This window comes from Salvelinus namaycush, chromosome 27 (genome assembly GCF_016432855.1).
Source record: "Salvelinus namaycush isolate Seneca chromosome 27, SaNama_1.0, whole genome shotgun sequence".
In the NCBI taxonomy this organism is placed as follows: Eukaryota; Metazoa; Chordata; class Actinopteri; order Salmoniformes; family Salmonidae; genus Salvelinus; species Salvelinus namaycush.
Window position 1 is genome coordinate 29,748,164 of NC_052333.1, and position 17,516 is coordinate 29,765,679.

The 17,516-nt window shown below is 43.3% G+C and overlaps 1 protein-coding gene across 1 annotated transcript in view; it reads left to right on the forward strand.

The window, feature by feature from the left end:
• LOC120022784 (collagen alpha-1(XIV) chain-like) overlaps positions 1 to 17,516 on the forward strand; it is a 62,333-nt gene that overhangs the window by 30,029 nt on the left and 14,788 nt on the right. Inside the window, exons 14-27 of the mRNA XM_038966780.1 lie at positions 2,236 to 2,382; positions 3,368 to 3,442; positions 7,235 to 7,374; positions 7,579 to 7,702; positions 8,414 to 8,557; positions 8,696 to 8,860; positions 8,956 to 8,994; positions 9,390 to 9,528; positions 10,179 to 10,321; positions 10,596 to 10,705; positions 14,391 to 14,549; positions 16,518 to 16,595; positions 16,848 to 16,934; positions 17,207 to 17,260. Coding sequence (XP_038822708.1) covers positions 2,236 to 2,382; positions 3,368 to 3,442; positions 7,235 to 7,374; positions 7,579 to 7,702; positions 8,414 to 8,557; positions 8,696 to 8,860; positions 8,956 to 8,994; positions 9,390 to 9,528; positions 10,179 to 10,321; positions 10,596 to 10,705; positions 14,391 to 14,549; positions 16,518 to 16,595; positions 16,848 to 16,934; positions 17,207 to 17,260 — 1,604 coding nt within the window. The remainder of the gene's footprint in view (positions 1 to 2,235; positions 2,383 to 3,367; positions 3,443 to 7,234; positions 7,375 to 7,578; positions 7,703 to 8,413; positions 8,558 to 8,695; positions 8,861 to 8,955; positions 8,995 to 9,389; positions 9,529 to 10,178; positions 10,322 to 10,595; positions 10,706 to 14,390; positions 14,550 to 16,517; positions 16,596 to 16,847; positions 16,935 to 17,206; positions 17,261 to 17,516) is intronic.

Here is a 17,516-nt window from a genome sequence, read left to right on the forward strand (position 1 = left end):
TCCAGCGGCGATCTGCAGTCCAGAGCCTTCAGCAAGGGTTCTCGGTCCAGAGCCTCCGGTGACGATCCACAGTCCGGTGCCTCCAGCGACGACCTATGGTCCGTACCTTCCGGCGATGATCCCCGCACCAGAACCGCCATGGAGGAAGACGTAACTACGAGCGGAGTGGGTACTTCGTTCCGCACCGGAGCCGCCCCCGACGCCCTGCATCATCCAACATAGATGCCCACCCGGACCCTCCCCTATTGAGTCAGGTTTTGCGGTCGGAGTCCGCACCTTTGGGGGGGAGTACTGTCACGCCCTGACCATAGTAAGCTGTTTTTTCTCTGTGTTGGTTGGGGTGTGATAGTGACTTGGGTGGTCATTTAGGTGTTTTTTTGTATTTCTATGGTGGCCTGATATGGTTCCCAATCAGAGGCAGCAGTTTATCGTTGTCTCTGATTGGGGATCATATTTAGGTAGCCATTTCCCCATTGGTATTCGTGGGATCTTGTCTACATTGAGTTGCCTGAGTGCACACCAGTAGCTTCACGTTTCATTTATGCTTTATTGTTTTGTTTTGGTGAGTTTCAGTTTATTAAAAATATGTGGAACTCTATTCACGCTGCGCCTTGGTCTACTCATTACGACGAACGTGACACTCAGACTGTCCGCAATAGGCTGAGAGAGGCTGGACTGAGGGCTTGTAGGCCTGTTGTAAGGTAGGTCCTCACCAGACATCACCGGCAACAACGTCGCCTATGGGCACAAACCCACCTTCGCTGGACCAGACAGGACTGGCAAAAAGTGGTCTTCACTGATGAGTCGCGGTTTTGTCTCACCAGGGGTGATGGTCGGATTTGCGTTTATCGTCGAAAGAATGAGCGTTACACCGAGGCCTGTACTCTGGAGCGGGATCAATTTGGAGGTGGAGGGCCCGTCATGGTCTGGGGCGGTGTGTCACAGCATCATCGGACTGAGCTTGTTGTCATTGCAGGCAATCTCAATGCTGTGCGTTGAGGAAGACATCCTCCTCCCTCATGTGGTACCCTTCCTGCAGGCTCATCCTGACATGACCCTCCAGCATGACAATGCCACCAGACATACTGCTCGTTCCGTGCGTGATTTCCTGCAAGACAGGAATGTCAGTGTTCTGCTATGGCCAGTAAAGAGCCCGGATCTCAATCCCATTGAGCACGTCTGGGACCTGTTGGATCGGAGGGTGAGGGCTAGGGTCATTCCCCCCGGAAATGTCCGGGAACTTGCAGGTGCCTTGGTGGAAACTGGCAAATCTGGTGCAGTTCATGAGGAGGAGATGCACTGCAGTACTTATTGCAGCTGGTGGCCACACCAGATACTGACTGTTACTTTTTTTCCACATGTCTGTGGAACTTGTTCAGTTTATGTCTCAGTTGTGGAATCTTGTTATGTTTATACAAATATAAAGTTAAGTTTGCTGAAAAAGAAACCAGTTGACAGTGAGAGGACGTTTCTTTTTTTGCTGAGTTTAGTATGCCAGTCCATATGATAAAACAAAATACGTCCTGAATTAATGAGAGAACCTGGCATTAATCTAATTCTAGACAATTCATGACATTCAATTTACAATTTATCCTAACATACAGTTAGCATATAGTGGGATTTATGCAACAGATGGCATGGAATATTTCAGCAATGGAACATTTAAAATGTCAATGTCTTATCGATGCTGTGTTGATCCCAATATGAGTATCATCTGCCAAATAGGAAAATAATGCGAGCAATTCATCAAGTTTAACACTGAGACCCAAACATCATTATTATCGTGTAGCGTTTCGCACATTGCAATTTCGCAGCATTACCGTTGGGAGCTCCTGAAATATTAGATCTATCAGCCGGTATTAAGCCCAAATTAGGATTTATGATGGCTAGATAAATATATAATTACCCAAAGAAAATACCACCTCGGTGTATGAGTGAAATTGGCTTAACTTGAGGCCTTAAGGGGAAGGTTCTGAAATTAAAATTCTGGGGTGAGAAATGAACCCGCCACTTCCACAGGAGACCTCATAATGAGATTCTACTCATGGAAAGGCCACTGCTCGGGTTGCCAGATATTTGAATAACCCCGAACAGTTTGTGTAAGAGGCACAGGTCTTAATACATGGTTTGTGTGAAGAACTGCAATGCTGCTGGGTTTTTCATGCTCAACAGTTTCCTGTTTTGTACACTATATACACAGTGCATATTGTGAGGGTTATTCTGTCTTCATTTTAGATGGACATAAACAGGAGGCAAGGCTGGGAGGAGGAGCCACCCGGCACTGCTTCAATGACCTGACAGCTAACACGCAGTACAAAATCAGTGTGTACGCCCAACTTCAGGACACAGAGGGACCTGCAATCACCACCACAGAGAGAACCTGTAGGTGTCCCCATCAACTGCTGCTTAGTATACACTCTACAACAGCCCTACAACCGACTTGCTACTATTCTCAGAAAGGATTCTTACAACATTGTGACAATGTTGTAACGACATAAGTTCCAACATCACCTGTCGGGCAACCGGCAGCTCGCAGGCCAAAACCAGCCCCGAAGTGATTTATTTTGGCGCCCCAAAGTTTTTAGTTAAAACATAAACAAAAAAAGTATTCCCTCTAGACTGTAGCAACATCGCTACAACGTTATCCACACCAAACATACAGTACATCAACATGCCTTACAGACAGTCACAACATATACAATATTTTCAAGACATTATTAGCCTCCTGGGAGGCACTTGAATGCCTCTCCCAGGAATGAATCATGATTCGGTCTGTGGCCAACCACAACAGTAATCAAGGCACTCTCTCTAACCCACTAGGCATTTGTTTGCATTGAGTTGCTTTACTCTAAGTTTAGACACTGATTTATAGCTTTGTTTTGATGCAGATTAGAGCTAAAGGCCTTTTTTAAATTACCCTGTGTTTCCCCAGGCGAGGCTGCCATCAAAAGTAATTCCCAGTTTCATGTAGCTGAATAACTACGGCGGTAAAGTATATGCGGGTTCCAGCAGGGTTCCAGAGCTAGAAAAAAATGGTTCAATTCATTTCAATTTGACTGCCGCTGTTGGTAGTGATCAAGCTAGCAAATTACTGTATATAGGTAACTTAATCATCACCTCGGCATGCTGCTAAGCATAAGCTACCATCTCTGATTTATTCTCTGAATTCCTTCTGATTCTTCTATCATCTGACTGATTATATATGTTATGTTTGATGCTATTATCAATGTGGTATCTTCTGTCTGTAGGCATTTTTTTTACTGTAAATGAAAGCCTCACCAAGCATGTTGTTAGGTGAGGTGACATAGACAACTAATGAGGATGTTATAATGATTTGTGTGTGTCTTATGTCATTGCTTTCATGCAGTCCCTGTTCCCACCCCGGCACCCACCAGACCGCCCACTACCACCCCTCCTCCCACCATACCCTCAACCAAGGAAGGTAAGACAAAAGGCCTGTTGTAAACACATACCTGTTGGTCCGAGTGTGGTCCACTCCCTTCCTATCTGGTAGACCAGTACTGATGTCATCAGTGTTTTCCCTAGTAAACATTGATGCTTGGTTGGGCTGCTGGAGAGAAAAACTTTAGGTCTGTATTGCGTTTAGTAAGCTATAGTGCTTTTGGCTTGGCCTCAAAGCCCTTCATGTTCCTTTATGGGGTAAAGGGAACTAATACTGTCCATTGTGAACATCTACCTGGGTGATGTAGCGCAGCAATTTTGCACTCAAATGCTCACAAGTCCCCACCCATCGGCGTATAGATACTGTAGAGATATCCCCTATGGTAGATTATCTATGTATTTTTGTTCAACTCACTTAGAGTGGCATGACCCTTAACATACAGGGCCTTCAGAAAGTATTCACACCCCTTGACTTTTTTTCACATTTTGTTGTGTTACGAAGTGGGATTCAAATGGATCTACACAAAATACTCTGTAATGTCAAAGTGGAAGAAAATTTCTAACATTGAAAAAACCGAATGAAAAACAAACACTAATATACCTTGATCACATAAGTATTCAACCCCCTGAGTCAATACATGTAATAATCACCTTTGGCAGCGATTACAGCTGTGAGTCTTGCTGGGTAAGTCTCTAAGAGCTTTCCACACCTGGATTGTGCAACATTTGCCCATTATTATTTTCAAAATACTTCAAACTCTGTCAAATTGGTGATTGATTAGCCTCCCGAGTGGTGCAGCAGTCTAAGGCACTGCAGGCATCACTACAGACCTGGGTTTGATCCCGGGCTGTGTCGCAGCCGGCCGAGACCGGGAGGGCCATGAGACGGCGCACAATTGGCCAAGCGTCGTCCGGGTTAGGGGAGGGTCCTTGTCCCAATGTCCTTGTCCCATCGTGCTCTAGCTACTCCTGTGGCGGGAAGGGCATATGCACACTGACACAGTCTCCAGGTGTACGGCGTTTCCTCCGACACATTGGTGCAGCTGGCTTCCGGGTAAAGCGAACAGTGTGTCAAGAAGCAGGGCTGTGTTTCAGAGGACGCATGGCTCTCGACCTTCGCCTCTCCCAAGTCCATACGGGAGTTGCAGCGATGGGATAAGACTGTAACTACCAATAGGGGAGAAAAAGGTGTTGAAAAAATAGGTTGTAGATCATTGCTAGACAATCATTTTCAGGTCTTGTCATAGATTTTAAAGGAGATTTAAGTCAAAACTGTAACTCGGCCACTCAGGAACGTTCACTGTCTTTTTGGTAAGAAGCTCCAGTGTAGATATGGCCTTTTGTTTTTGTTTTAGGTTCATGTCCAGCTGAAAGGTGAATTCATCTCCCAGTGTCTGGTGGAAAGCAGACTGAACCTCTCGGATTTTGCCTGTGCTTAGCGCCATTCCGTTACTTTTTTATCCTGAAAACTCCTTAATGATTACAAGCATACCCATAACGTGATGCAGCCACCACTATGCTTGAAAATATGGAGAGTGGTTCTCAGTAATGTGTTGTATTGGATTTGCCACAAACCTAACACTTTGTATTCAGGATAAAAAGTTGGCTTTGCCAGATTTGCAAAATCTGCTTTTCCCAATTTTTTGCATTATTACTTTAACGCCTTGTTGCAAACAGAATGCATGTTTTAGAATATGTTTATTCTGTACAGGCTTCCTTCTTTTCTCTCAATTAGGTTAGCATTGTGGAGTAACTATAATGTTGTTGATTCATCCTCAGTTTTCTCCTATCACAGCCATTAAACTCTGTAACTGTTTTAAAGTCAGCATTGGCTTCATGGTGAAATCTCTGAGCTATTTCCTTGCTCTCCAGCAGCTGAGTTAGGAAGGACGCCTGTATCTTTGACTGGGTGTATTGATACACTATCCGAAGTGTAATTCATAACTTCAACATGCTCAAATGGATATTTCATGTCTGCTTCTTTTTTTTTTACCCATCTACCAATAGATGCACTTCTTTGCGAGGCATTGGAAAACCTCCCTGGTCTTTGTGGTTGAATCTGTGTTTGAAATTCACTGCTCGACTGAGGGATCTTACAGATAATTGTATGTGTGGGGTACAGAGATGAGGTAGTCATTCAAAAATCATGTTAAACACTAATATTGCACACAGAGAGATTCCATGGAACTTATAAAGTGACTTGTTAAGCAGATGTTTACTCTTGAACTTATTTAGGCTTGCCATAACAAAGAGGTTGAATACTTATTGACTCAAGACCTTTCAGCTGTGTAATTAATTTGTAAAAATGTCAACAACAAAAAATTACACTTTGCCATTATGGGGTATTGTGTGATTGTGTGGAGGCCAGTGACAAAACAATCTAAATTTAATCAATTTTAAATTCACGCTGTAAGACAAGAAAATGTGGAAAAACTCAAGGGGCGTGAATGCTTTCTGAAGGCACTGTAATTTTGTTTGGTGAAAGGTTAAAGTAAACTAAAGAGCCCTCAGAACAGGCAGTTACCATGGAAATCACTCTGTCAGGTTGCTTGGTCAATTTTAAACCGGTCCCTGACTGACATTCAAACCTCAAATGATTCCTGACACAAATATGTGAATCTGATACAAGTTGCACGGTCATGACTACAGACATCTGAAATGATAGTAAAGCTGTTTAATGTGCTTTTAGAATAATCACAAATCTATTCAGACTTTCAAAAACGATCCCATATGAGCTTTTTAGTCTGAGATAATACCATAAGCTGGAACTTGTGTGACCTTGTGTCTTGAGTTTCAAGTCAGAATATCTCAGAATATTTACAATTCTCCAACAAACACATGCAACATATTATTATTATACTTATGTGTAGAAAATGTGTATAAGTTTAACTTTATTTGCTGTTTTAGAGGACGATAATCTTAGCAGTTTTCTTTTTTCCTACACAGCTTTCCCGGGATGAGTCTTGTAAAAGTTAACTGAAAACTCAGTCCCCTCTGTTGGAACTTCCAAGCCTGTAATTCTTATTGTTTTATTATTGTCATTGTATGCCTAGGAAACATCAACAAATGCTACTTTTAGTTCACGTTGCTTCCCACGTACTAGCAACTTGGTTATTCTTTTTTGGTTCCTTTGAAAATGCCAGAGCAGAACAGTAAACAACAGGAAATGAGGTATTCTACTGGTCAATCTGTCCCTGGCTGGCGCTGATATGAGAGAGGGAAGTTGTTGAGATAATTGCCAATCATCGCAGCTTCTCTCTCGTAACCTGTGGAGAATGAGAAAGCTCTCTCCATTCTCCATTGTGATTCTTCCACTGCTGCCTTTTGAGGCTAGAGTGTGTGTGTGTGTGTGTGTGTGTGTGTGTGTGTGTGTGTGTGTGTGTGTGTGTGTGTGTGTGTGTGTGTGTGTGTGTGTGTGTGTGTGTGTGTGTGTGTGTGTGTGTGTGTGTGTGTGTGTGTGTGTGTGTGTGTGTGTGTGTATATTGTTCTCTTTCTTTGTCAGTTTGTATTATATATGCTGTCTATTGTAGGAACTCTTATTGTGGGCACTGAATTTAAATTGCTCTTGATAAGAGCATGTTCTAATTGCCTTGTAAATGTAAATGTCCTGTTCTGTCTCCCTCTGTCTCTTTTTCTGTTTGTATATTCTTTTCTCTCACTCTTCCACTCTCTCCCCTCTTCTCCTCTCCTTCTCTCACTCATCATCCCTCTCCCCCTTTCCTCATATCTCCTCATCCCTCTATCTCTCTTCCTCCTCCCTCCACCTACTTTTCTCTACTTCTATCACTCTCTCCTCTCTCGCTCCTTTCTCTCATTCCTTCTCTCATGCCAGTTTGCAAGGCAGCCAAGGCAGACCTGGCGTTCCTAGTGGATGGCTCCTGGAGCATCGGGGATGAAAGCTTCCTGAAAATCATCCGCTTCCTGTACAGCACCACAGGAGCCCTCGACACCATTGGACCAGATGGCACTCAGGTAAATATTGACACCTAGATCAACCAATGGGTGAGGTCCTGTAGCCGGCTAGCACTTACAGTACTGTAGTGATATACTCAAATAAATAGTAATTAATGGTCTTAAAATGTATGAAGGTACATTTATGTTTGACTATGTGTCACCTGTGCTTTTATGAACAATGCCCCCTTTTTCATTAAACTCATAGTATCTTTCTCCTGCCAGGTGGCCATTGTCCAGTTTAGTGACGATGCTAGAACCGAGTTCAAACTCAACTCCTACGACAACAAGGAGAGGCTACTAGAGGCCATTAACCGCATCTCCTACAAGGGAGGGAACACCAAGACAGGCAAGTGGACTTTTTTAAAGCCAAACCTTTGTCAAACCTTATTCACTCCCTACCAATGTAGAGTTTTCATATAATTGCTCTGAAGCATACATTAAGTCCCCATTTCTTTTTCTTTGAATTTCTAAAGGGACTCCCATAACAGTTAATTAACAGGATAGCTGAATCCCATTGAGACAGCTGTAGCCGCCAGATGAACAGAAATACCCCTTATTGACTTTCCTTTTGTAACCTGCCAAAAAAGAATCAGTCATTGTAATCAGACAGGCCAGAGTTGGCTTCCGGAGAACAGTGAGACACTGTCACTAATCAGTGTTTCTAAGTACCAAACCCAGGAACCCCAAGGGGAGCGATAATGCATTCTCCAAGTCATCCAGCAATGTTTTCTTTTTTTCAAACGGGTGCAACAAAGAAGTCCGCTTGGTAATGATAATTGTTGCATTGTGTTCTCCTTTGATTCTGCTGTATTTGTGTGTGATGTGTATAGTTGCAGGTGGGGTGGGAATAATAACTACATTGTATATTTTTTGCTGAATCATTTGCAGTGATAGTGGTAACCCAAAACCATGATCCTCTACCAAGTAACCTGGCAGTAACTCCTGCTGTCAATCTCACTTTGAGTGTAACACCTCTCTTCATCTTCCCCTCCTCCCTCTCTCTCTCTCTCTCCCTCCATTCCCCCCTTCATCCCTCCTTCTAATTCTCTTACTCTAGGGCTAGCCATCCGGCATGTGAAAGACACCATCTTCACGGTGGGGGGAGGGATCCGGAGGGGCATCCCCAAAGTAGTGGTGGTGTTGACTGACGGGCGCTCTCAGGACGATGTCAACAAGGTCTCCAAAGAGATGCAGATGGAAGGTAATGCACATGATGCGAGAATTCAATTGAATAGAAGGTTGTACAAAAAAGTATCTGTATGTTAATCCACCAAAATGTTCTAGATTTGTATGCACATTACACACAATTGGCAATATTGTATGCTTACCTTCTTCACAGGGTACATTGTCTTTGCCATTGGTTTTGCGGATGCGGACTACGGGGAGCTGGTGAGCATCGCCAGCAAGCCCAGCGAGAGACACGTTTTCTTTGTGGACGATTTAGACGCCTTCAAGAAAATTGAGGAAAAGCTGGTCACCTTTGTTTGTGAGGCTGCCACTGCCAGTGAGTCCTACATCCATGTTATTTGGAAACAGGGGAGGGACATATTATTGTGTCTATTTTTATCCATGGAGTGACATAACTGTTTTGTCTTTCAGCTTGTCCTTCGGTGGCGATGAGTGGCAGTACCTTGCCAGGTTAGAGACTGGAGCATACTTACTTATAGAACCTCTTCATGCCTCCTAGCATATAGAGCACAGTCAAGACCTCTACTCTCTGACCCGTTGACTAGTTCCGACCCCAGTATAACTGTTATGCACAACATCATTGTAAACTGGACAGGTACAATACAGTTGACACAGATCATTTCAAACACTGGACTCTGAAGTGTCAACCCGTACCATTAACACTGCGTAAAATGGCCTGTTTCAAAGTGTGTACCAATAAGTCAGAACATCTTCAATGATAAGAACTAGAAGCCCAGTATTGAGAAGTCATGATAAAACAGATTCTTTTTACTTATCAGTAGACAACTGTGTATGGATATATCTGCTTTTACACCGACTCACGGTTGTTTATGTTGTGGCTGCAGGTTTCAGGATGATGGAGATGTTTGGCCTGGTGGAGGGTCTGTATGGACATGTATCAGGAGTGTCCATGGAGCCTGGCACCTTCAACAGCTTCCCCTGCTTCCGCCTGCACAACAACTCCCTCCTCGCCCAGCCCACCAAGTATGGACACTAGCATCTTAACTAAAAGGCATTACAGCGCATTATCTTCCATCAATCATGTAGAATTTTGTAGATGCTCTTGTCCAAAGTGACAAAATGTCAGGGACTACAATGATACAGGTTGCTTAACACAAGTACATGACACTTCATATATATTATAACTTTATGACAATGTATTTAAGTATTGGCAACACTTACCCAATGATAACATAAACATCACCTTATAGCATACAACTAACCCTACTCCCCCGAATTTAATCCTCTTTTCCTGTCATGTGGCCTAAAAATGCTGTTATTACAATGAAGAGGTGGTGATAATGACAGACAGCTGACCTTGCCTGGTGTATTTCCTCTCCTTTATCTGAAACAATCCCCACACCACATCACACAAAGCATAGTCATTTTGTGTTCCATTCTCAAATTATAATGCAGCAAATGTGGTCCAAATACAGTATGGAGAAACAATAGCTTCCTGCTCCTAACCTCTCTTTCGAATTGAAAGACGCTATTGAAAGAATTTAATTGGCAAGTTGAAACAGCATTTGAAAATGTGTTTAACAACAGTTGAACTCGGTGAAGGTGCTACAGTACAACCAAACCTGCAGTATGTTCAGACGAGAGCCTATTGTTCTGTGAACTTTCCACCCCAGGTTTATCCACCCTGAGGGCTTGCCCTCTGATTACACCATCACCATACTGTTCCGCCTACTGCCTGAAACCCCCAAAGAGCCCTTTGCATTGTGGGAGATCCTCAACAAGGACAACGAGCCCCTGGTGGGCGTCATCCTGGACAGTGAGTAGAATGCCGGGGGGCGGGGCTGGGACTTGGTTGCTGTCATAAGATAGACAAAGCCAGGGACATTTCCCCAGGTGTCTCTGCTCATTTATCAGTTGTGAGCAGCAGAAACATTTTGTCAATGTAGGCTACATTTTCAAAAGGTATCCCATTGCTCAGATTGCACAATGTCTACTAAACCATCCGTGCCTCCTCTATTTGAAACGAGAACATTCCTTACTATATTCGAGTTGTACTGTATACTGTCAAACGGTTCTCTTTCCAACTCTAGACGGTGGCAAGACCCTCACCTTCTTCAACCACGACTACAAAGGACAGTTTCAGACTGTGACCTTCGAGGGACCTGAGATCAAGAAGCTCTTCTACGGCAGTTTCCACAAGGTCAGAGTTCAAAAGCACTCCTTGTTGTCTCACTTCCTCAGTGCAAACGCTGCTACAACATCACCCTAACACCTCAGAGAATGTCCTGCTTCCTGGCTATAAGCCAGCTTGTTGAGTGACGTTAAGTCACTCTTGTCTGGCTGTCAGTGGAGCTTACAATACCTTTGCCCACATCCATGGCCTGCTGCTAAAATGAATGAGGATGTGCTTTATCTCTTCACTGGCACAGTTATCTGATAGTGTATTCAGGTCACCCACTTGCCAATGTCATAATCATCCTCTGTCTACAGATAACTAACATTATCATCCTTGAGTGAGATGTAGCACCTGAAACAAACACCTACCTTTTTTGGAGCAGTTTGTAAATCACTTATGTTTTGACTGTTCAAATTGTTTCAACTTTTTTGCCTCACAATAATAGTACTAAATGTCATTTAGCAGGCGCTTTTATTCAATGTGACTTACAAGCCATGCGTGCATACATTTTACGTATGGGTGGCCCAAGTGGGACTAGAACCCACAACTCTTGGCGTTGCAAGTGCCGTGCTCTACCAACTGAGCCACACGGTACCAGTACACAGTGTGTGGCTGTAGTAGTAATATATACTGTGGGTAATACGGTGCCATTATGATATTCACAAGGAATCCCCTTCATATTTCATATTTCATTTTTTTCTTTTAAAATGCAAACCATGTGGAATGAAGCTGGCACCCCAATATTGCCAGAATAATATATTCGTATTTGAATCATAGCCTCTTCCAAACAAGCTTAACAACCTAAACTATGTAGGGAGGAAGAATTGAATATGACTGAAAGTGACTATGGCCTGTATTCAATTAACCCACTGTTGCCTTTTTTCTCAGCAAATTATCACCAGTGATTACTGCAATTCTTTGCCCTGCCAATCCATAAGTATTATCATGTGTCATCTTGTCAGCACTTTGGTGATAATGTGGTAACATTTTAGATGACCTCTCAAGAAGACCTGCTTGATGACCAGATACCTAATTCGAATTGATTCATCAGGAATCTGTTTTTGTAGGAACAAAGGTGTAAATGCAAAGGAAATGCTACAGTTCCATCATTATCAGAGCTTTAGCATAGTAATGCACCAATTTCAACAAAGCTGAAAGTGCTGTTTCATAAAGACACACATTTACATTTGATATTCAGGTAGAATAGATACACTACATGGCCAAAGGTAAGTGGACACCCCTTCAAATGAGTGGATTCGGCTATTTCATCCCCATCTGTTTCTGACAGGTGTATCAAATTGAGCACACAGCCATGCGATCTCCATAGACAAACATTGGCAATAAAATGGCCCGTACTGAAGAGCTCAGTGATTTTCAACGTGGTACCGTCGTAGGATGCCACCTTTCCAACAAGTCAGTTCTTCAAATTTCTGCCCTACTAGAGTTGCCCGGTCAACTGTAAGTGCTGTTATTGTGATGATCACCATGTGCAATGCCAAGCATCGGCTTGGAGTGGTGTAAAGCTCGCGGCCATTAGACTCTGGAGCAGTGGAAACGCGTTCTCTGGAGTGATGAATCACACTTCACCATCTGGGAGTCCGACGGACGAATCTGGGTTTGGCGGATGCCAGGAGAATGCTACCGGCCCGAATGCATAGTGCCAACTGGAGAGTTTGGTGGAGGAGGAATAATGATGGTCTGGGGCTGTTTTTCATGGTTCGGTCTAGGCCCCTTAGTTCCAGTGAAGGGAAATGTTAACGCTACAGCATACAATGACATTCTAGACAATTCTGTGCTTACAACTTTGTGGCAACAGTTTGAGGAAGGCCCTTTTTCAGCATGATAATCCCCTTATGCACAAAGCGAGGTCCATACAGAAATGGTTTTTCGAGATTGGTGTGTAAGAACTTGACTCCACAGCAATATTCCCTCTAAACTGCGCGCAGGCGTGCAGTACCCCCCGAGACTGCCGCAGACGGCAGTGCAGAGCGCAGAGGAAATATCAGCCCACGGAGAGTAGCACAAAATGTAACTTCACTCAACTTTCTAGACTTTTCCCTGTTAGTTAACACTATCAACGTTTCCCTTTACTGTGGCAATTGTGATCGAATCAATGCAATATTAGCCACTTGCAATGCAACACACCGAAACAAAACAAACTATACAAGAGATGTTGTTGTAGGCATCGGACTAGGATTCTATTGTGCATGACCCAGACCATACTCTACACAGACCAGTGCGGCATAGCCAATCAGACCTGCGGTAGACCATTGCCATATATGGATCCGTGAGTAGATGCGCTTGTTTTGAGATCAAAGCGAGAGCTGCATGTAGCCGCATGTGCACATTTTGTTCATATCCTTTACTAGTTAGTGAGTTAATAGCCCAGTTTCAGATCCTTTGTAGTCAGCAATAGGGGAGGGATTGCTTTCTATAAGAGCACAAAAGGTGTACATTTCTAGACATTTTGAAAAGCTAGGTAAAGAGCTTTTTTTTGTCTTAAAGGGGCAGTGTTGTATTTTGAGACAGGCTTGAATAAGCTAAGTAGGCAGAGGGTAGCATAATTTGTCTGATTCTCTGTAATAATGGTATGGGAATAATAATGGATTTTATTTTGTAAAGTGGTTTCTTGCATCAAACAACACAACAAAATGTTCAGTCACCTCCTTGTCTGAAGGACAAGTGGATCAACAGGTTAATGTCAAGCCCTGCATGTTTTTTTTCAAAAGTCTCATGGAATGTAGGCCCACATTGAACACCACACATTGGCTGCTACTGTAGGCTGAATGATTAAACAGTTATTTCCATGTTAAAATGTTATGGGATGCATTTTCTCCATTGTTTTTGATAGTAGGCCACTCTGGTAGGCCTACATTATGATAAAATAGCCACAGTAGCCTACTTGGCCACTGTTAAAACTGTAACTTAAAGAGGGTACAGCCTCAGTGTTCACAGTAAACGCACGCTGGAAGTTGCACAGAATTTTCACAACGTTCAAGTTTGTGCTCAGCCGACTGGAAATTTGCTCAGTGTGGAATTTCTTTTAGGGAATATTGCTGCGCAGAGCCCTGACCTCAACCCCATCGAACACCTTTGGGATGAATTGGAATGTCGACTGCGAGCCAGGCCTAATCGCCAAATGTGATTTTGCTAATGTCTTGAAATTCCCCCATATATTTCCCCATGAGACATCCCATTTCCACGAAGCATACAGTAGAAGCTTGATGTGTCAAGGGTATAAAAAAAAAGCTAATATTTTATTTGTCACAAAAACGTCTTAAATCACCCGACTTCAGAACTGACTCTCTCGTTTCGGGTGACTGGTGCAATTCTCAGAGCAGACCTTATTTTACAGCCTGTGTCTCTTTGAACTGCTGTCTGCGTTCTGGACTATTTGGAAAAAAGTATGTTCGCCCGCAACTCTGTAATGCTCCCCAGTGATTTATTGAGACTCACACATAAGACGTTTCAATCCCACTGTGTCTGTGTTCCAAACAGACCTGGGTTCAAATACTATTTTAAATAATTTAGGATCATTTAGCTGTGTTTAGGATTGACCTTGCCTGGCGCAATGGAACCAATAGAATAGCCACAAAAGTGTAAACCCTGCCAAACTGGCACTCCAGGCAGGCTTTGGCAAACGCTCAACGTATTTGAAAGATTTCAAATAGGATTTTAACCCAGGTCTGCTTCTTAAACTTCCCTGTAGCTGCACCTGGCTATTAGCAAGACCAACGCCAAAGCTGTCATCGACTGTAAGCTGGTGGGGGAGAAGGCCATCAACGCGGCGGGCAACATCACCACAGATGGCCTGGAGGTGCTGGGACGAATGGTGCGCTCCCGGGGGAAGAAGGACAACTCTGCACCGGTAAGCCCTATAGTCAGACACAGCTGTTTTGACATAGAATTACTAGAATATACTGTAGTTCTAAGGACATCCCCATTCAATATCCATGTCAATATTCCGTAATTGGATTTCTATGCATTTTTAACCTCTTGATTCACCTTATTTTACATGTGTAGTCGGGCTGAATTCTAACGTGCCTTACAGTACAGTAAGATGTTTAGTGTCATACAGTAATCAAAACACTGGTGGATAAACTATCTACGGCCTAGGTTATGAAATCCTATAACAGCATTAAGACAGTGGGTTTGAGTGATGTATAATCACATCAGCACTTCAAGGTCCATTTACATTTACATTTAAGTCATTTAGCAGACGCTCTTATCCAGAGCGACTTACATTTAACCTTTTTTATTTTTTTATTTAACTAGGCAAGTCAGTTAAGAACAAACTCTTATTTTCAATGACAGCCTAAGAACAGTGGGTTAACTGCCTTGTTCAGGGGCAGAACGACAGATTTGTACCTTGTCAGCTCGGGGATTTGAACTTGCAACCTTTCGGTTACTAGCCCAACGCTCTAACCACTAGGCTACCCTGCCGCTACCCTGCCACTAAATATAAACAAGTCATAGAAACAACAGAGACACACTACCAACTGAACTTTCATATCCAATCGCCCAGTTCCATAAATAGCCCAGATATCCTCATACAGGAAAAGCAGTGAGATGTACTCTCTGATAGGCTTGATCATTTTCTTCCTTTGACAAAAACTCTTCACACCTTTTTTTTCAAATGGACCCCTTTCTGCAGAGGAGGAGAAAACAGAGCAATCTGTTTGGAGAGACCAATTATTGATTCTTCCTCCTCAATAAGAGTTGTGCAACAGATCCGTTAGCTATGTGTAATACTTGAAGAGTTATCATACTTTCGCTCAGGTCTTATTCAGGAGATCTGCAGCTTGCTGCTGGTTTTATCAAGAGACTAGTAGTAAAGTAGCACAACCTGTATATAATCTAAACGCAACATGCAACAATTTCTAAGATTTTACTGAGTTACAGTTCATATTAGGAAATCAGTCCATTTAAATAAATTCATCAGGCCCTAGTCTATGGATTTCACATGACTGGGAATACAGATATGCATCTGTTGTTCACAGATACCTTAAAAAAAGGTAGGGGTGTGGATCAGAAAACCAGTCAGTATCTGGTGTGACCACCATTTGCCTCATGCAGTGCTATACATGTCTTTGCATAGAGTTGGTCAGGCTGTTGATTGTGGCCTGTGGAATGTTGTCCCACTCATCTTCAATGGCTGTGCGAAGTTGCTGGAGATTGCCGGGAACTGGAAAGCGCTGTCGTACACATATATCCAGAGCATCCCAAACATGCTCAATGGGTGACATGTCTGGTAAGTATGCAGGCCATGGAAGAACTGGGACAATTTAAGCTTCCAGGAATTGTGTACAGATCCTTGTGACATGGGGCCATGTATTATCATGATGAAACATGAGGTGATGGCGGCAGATGAATGGCCCGACAATGGGCCTCAGGATCTCGTCACAGTATCTCTGTGCATTCAAATTGCCATTGATAAAATGGAATTGTGTTCTCAAAAATGACGTTGGAGGTGGCTTATGGTAGAGAAATTAACATTAAATTATCTGGCAACAGCTCTGGTGGACATTCCTGCAGTCAGCATGCCAATTGCACGCTCCCTCAACACATAAGACATCTGTGGCATTGTGTTGTGTGACAAGTGGCCTTTTATTGTCCCCAGCACAAGGTGCACCTGTGTAATGACCATGATCATTTAATCAGCTTCTTGATATGCCACACCTGTCAGGCGGATGGATTTTCTTGGCACAGGAGAAATGCTCACTAACAGGGATGTAAACAAATTTGTGCACAAAGCTTTACAACACTTTACGTTGTGTTTATATTTTTGTTCACTATAAAAAAAGATGTCTGTGTTTGTTGTTCTTTTTGTCCTCAGTTTCAACTGCAGTCGTTTGACATCGTCTGCAGCACGTCCTGGGCCAGCCGAGACAAGTGCTGTGAGCTTCCTGGTCTGGTGAGTTCAAGCCTCACTACTGATCTCATCTACTGACTGACATGGAATGACCCTAACCTTTGTTGTAATGTGTAGTTGCATGTTGTAGGATCATGTCATTTTGTGTCTTGTGGTCGTTATCCTCTTTTTTCCATCATTATGCTTTGGACATTATCGTAATCATTAGCTCATTGTCCTCTTGTGTTCCATGTATTGTCATTTGGTCGCACAGTAGCATAGTCATGTTATTGTGGTGTTTCTCTCATCTCTCAGAGGAAGGAGGAGGACTGTCCCGCCATGCCCCGTGCCTGCACCTGCACACAGGACAGCAAAGGCCCCCCCGGCCCCACTGGACCCCCTGTGAGGACCCTCCGTCTCTCCTTCATCGCCATCATTTGTTACTTAAAGCTGTTGTTGAGCTAGGAACTCATTCATTGCATTCAGTGTCTGATGAACAGAACACGGTGTGACATTTGGGGATGGAGAGGGATATATACATAGCTATAGTACATACACCCGGCGTGTGATAGTGTGCTTAGGATGTGTTGAAAGAGTGGGTCTTTAATGTCTGTGATACGTACAGTATGTTGATGGTGTGTGACAGAGGGTATGTGTTTGTGTGTTATCAACAGGGAGGTCCTGGGATCAGAGGAGGGAGAGGGGACCGTGGAGAACCAGGAGCTGTGGTACAGTACACACACACACACACACACACACACACACACACACACACACACACACACACACACTCATGTAAATAAAAACCCAATGAAAGTCAATGCAGCTTGTAAAACTAAAACCACGATATGTTAGAATTCCACAAGCACTGAGTGGGTGGACAGACACATACCCACATTGATGGATACCAGACACATACCAACATTGATGGATACCTCTCTTCCATAAAAGATCCCTTATACGATGCTTGGCTGAAAACCCACT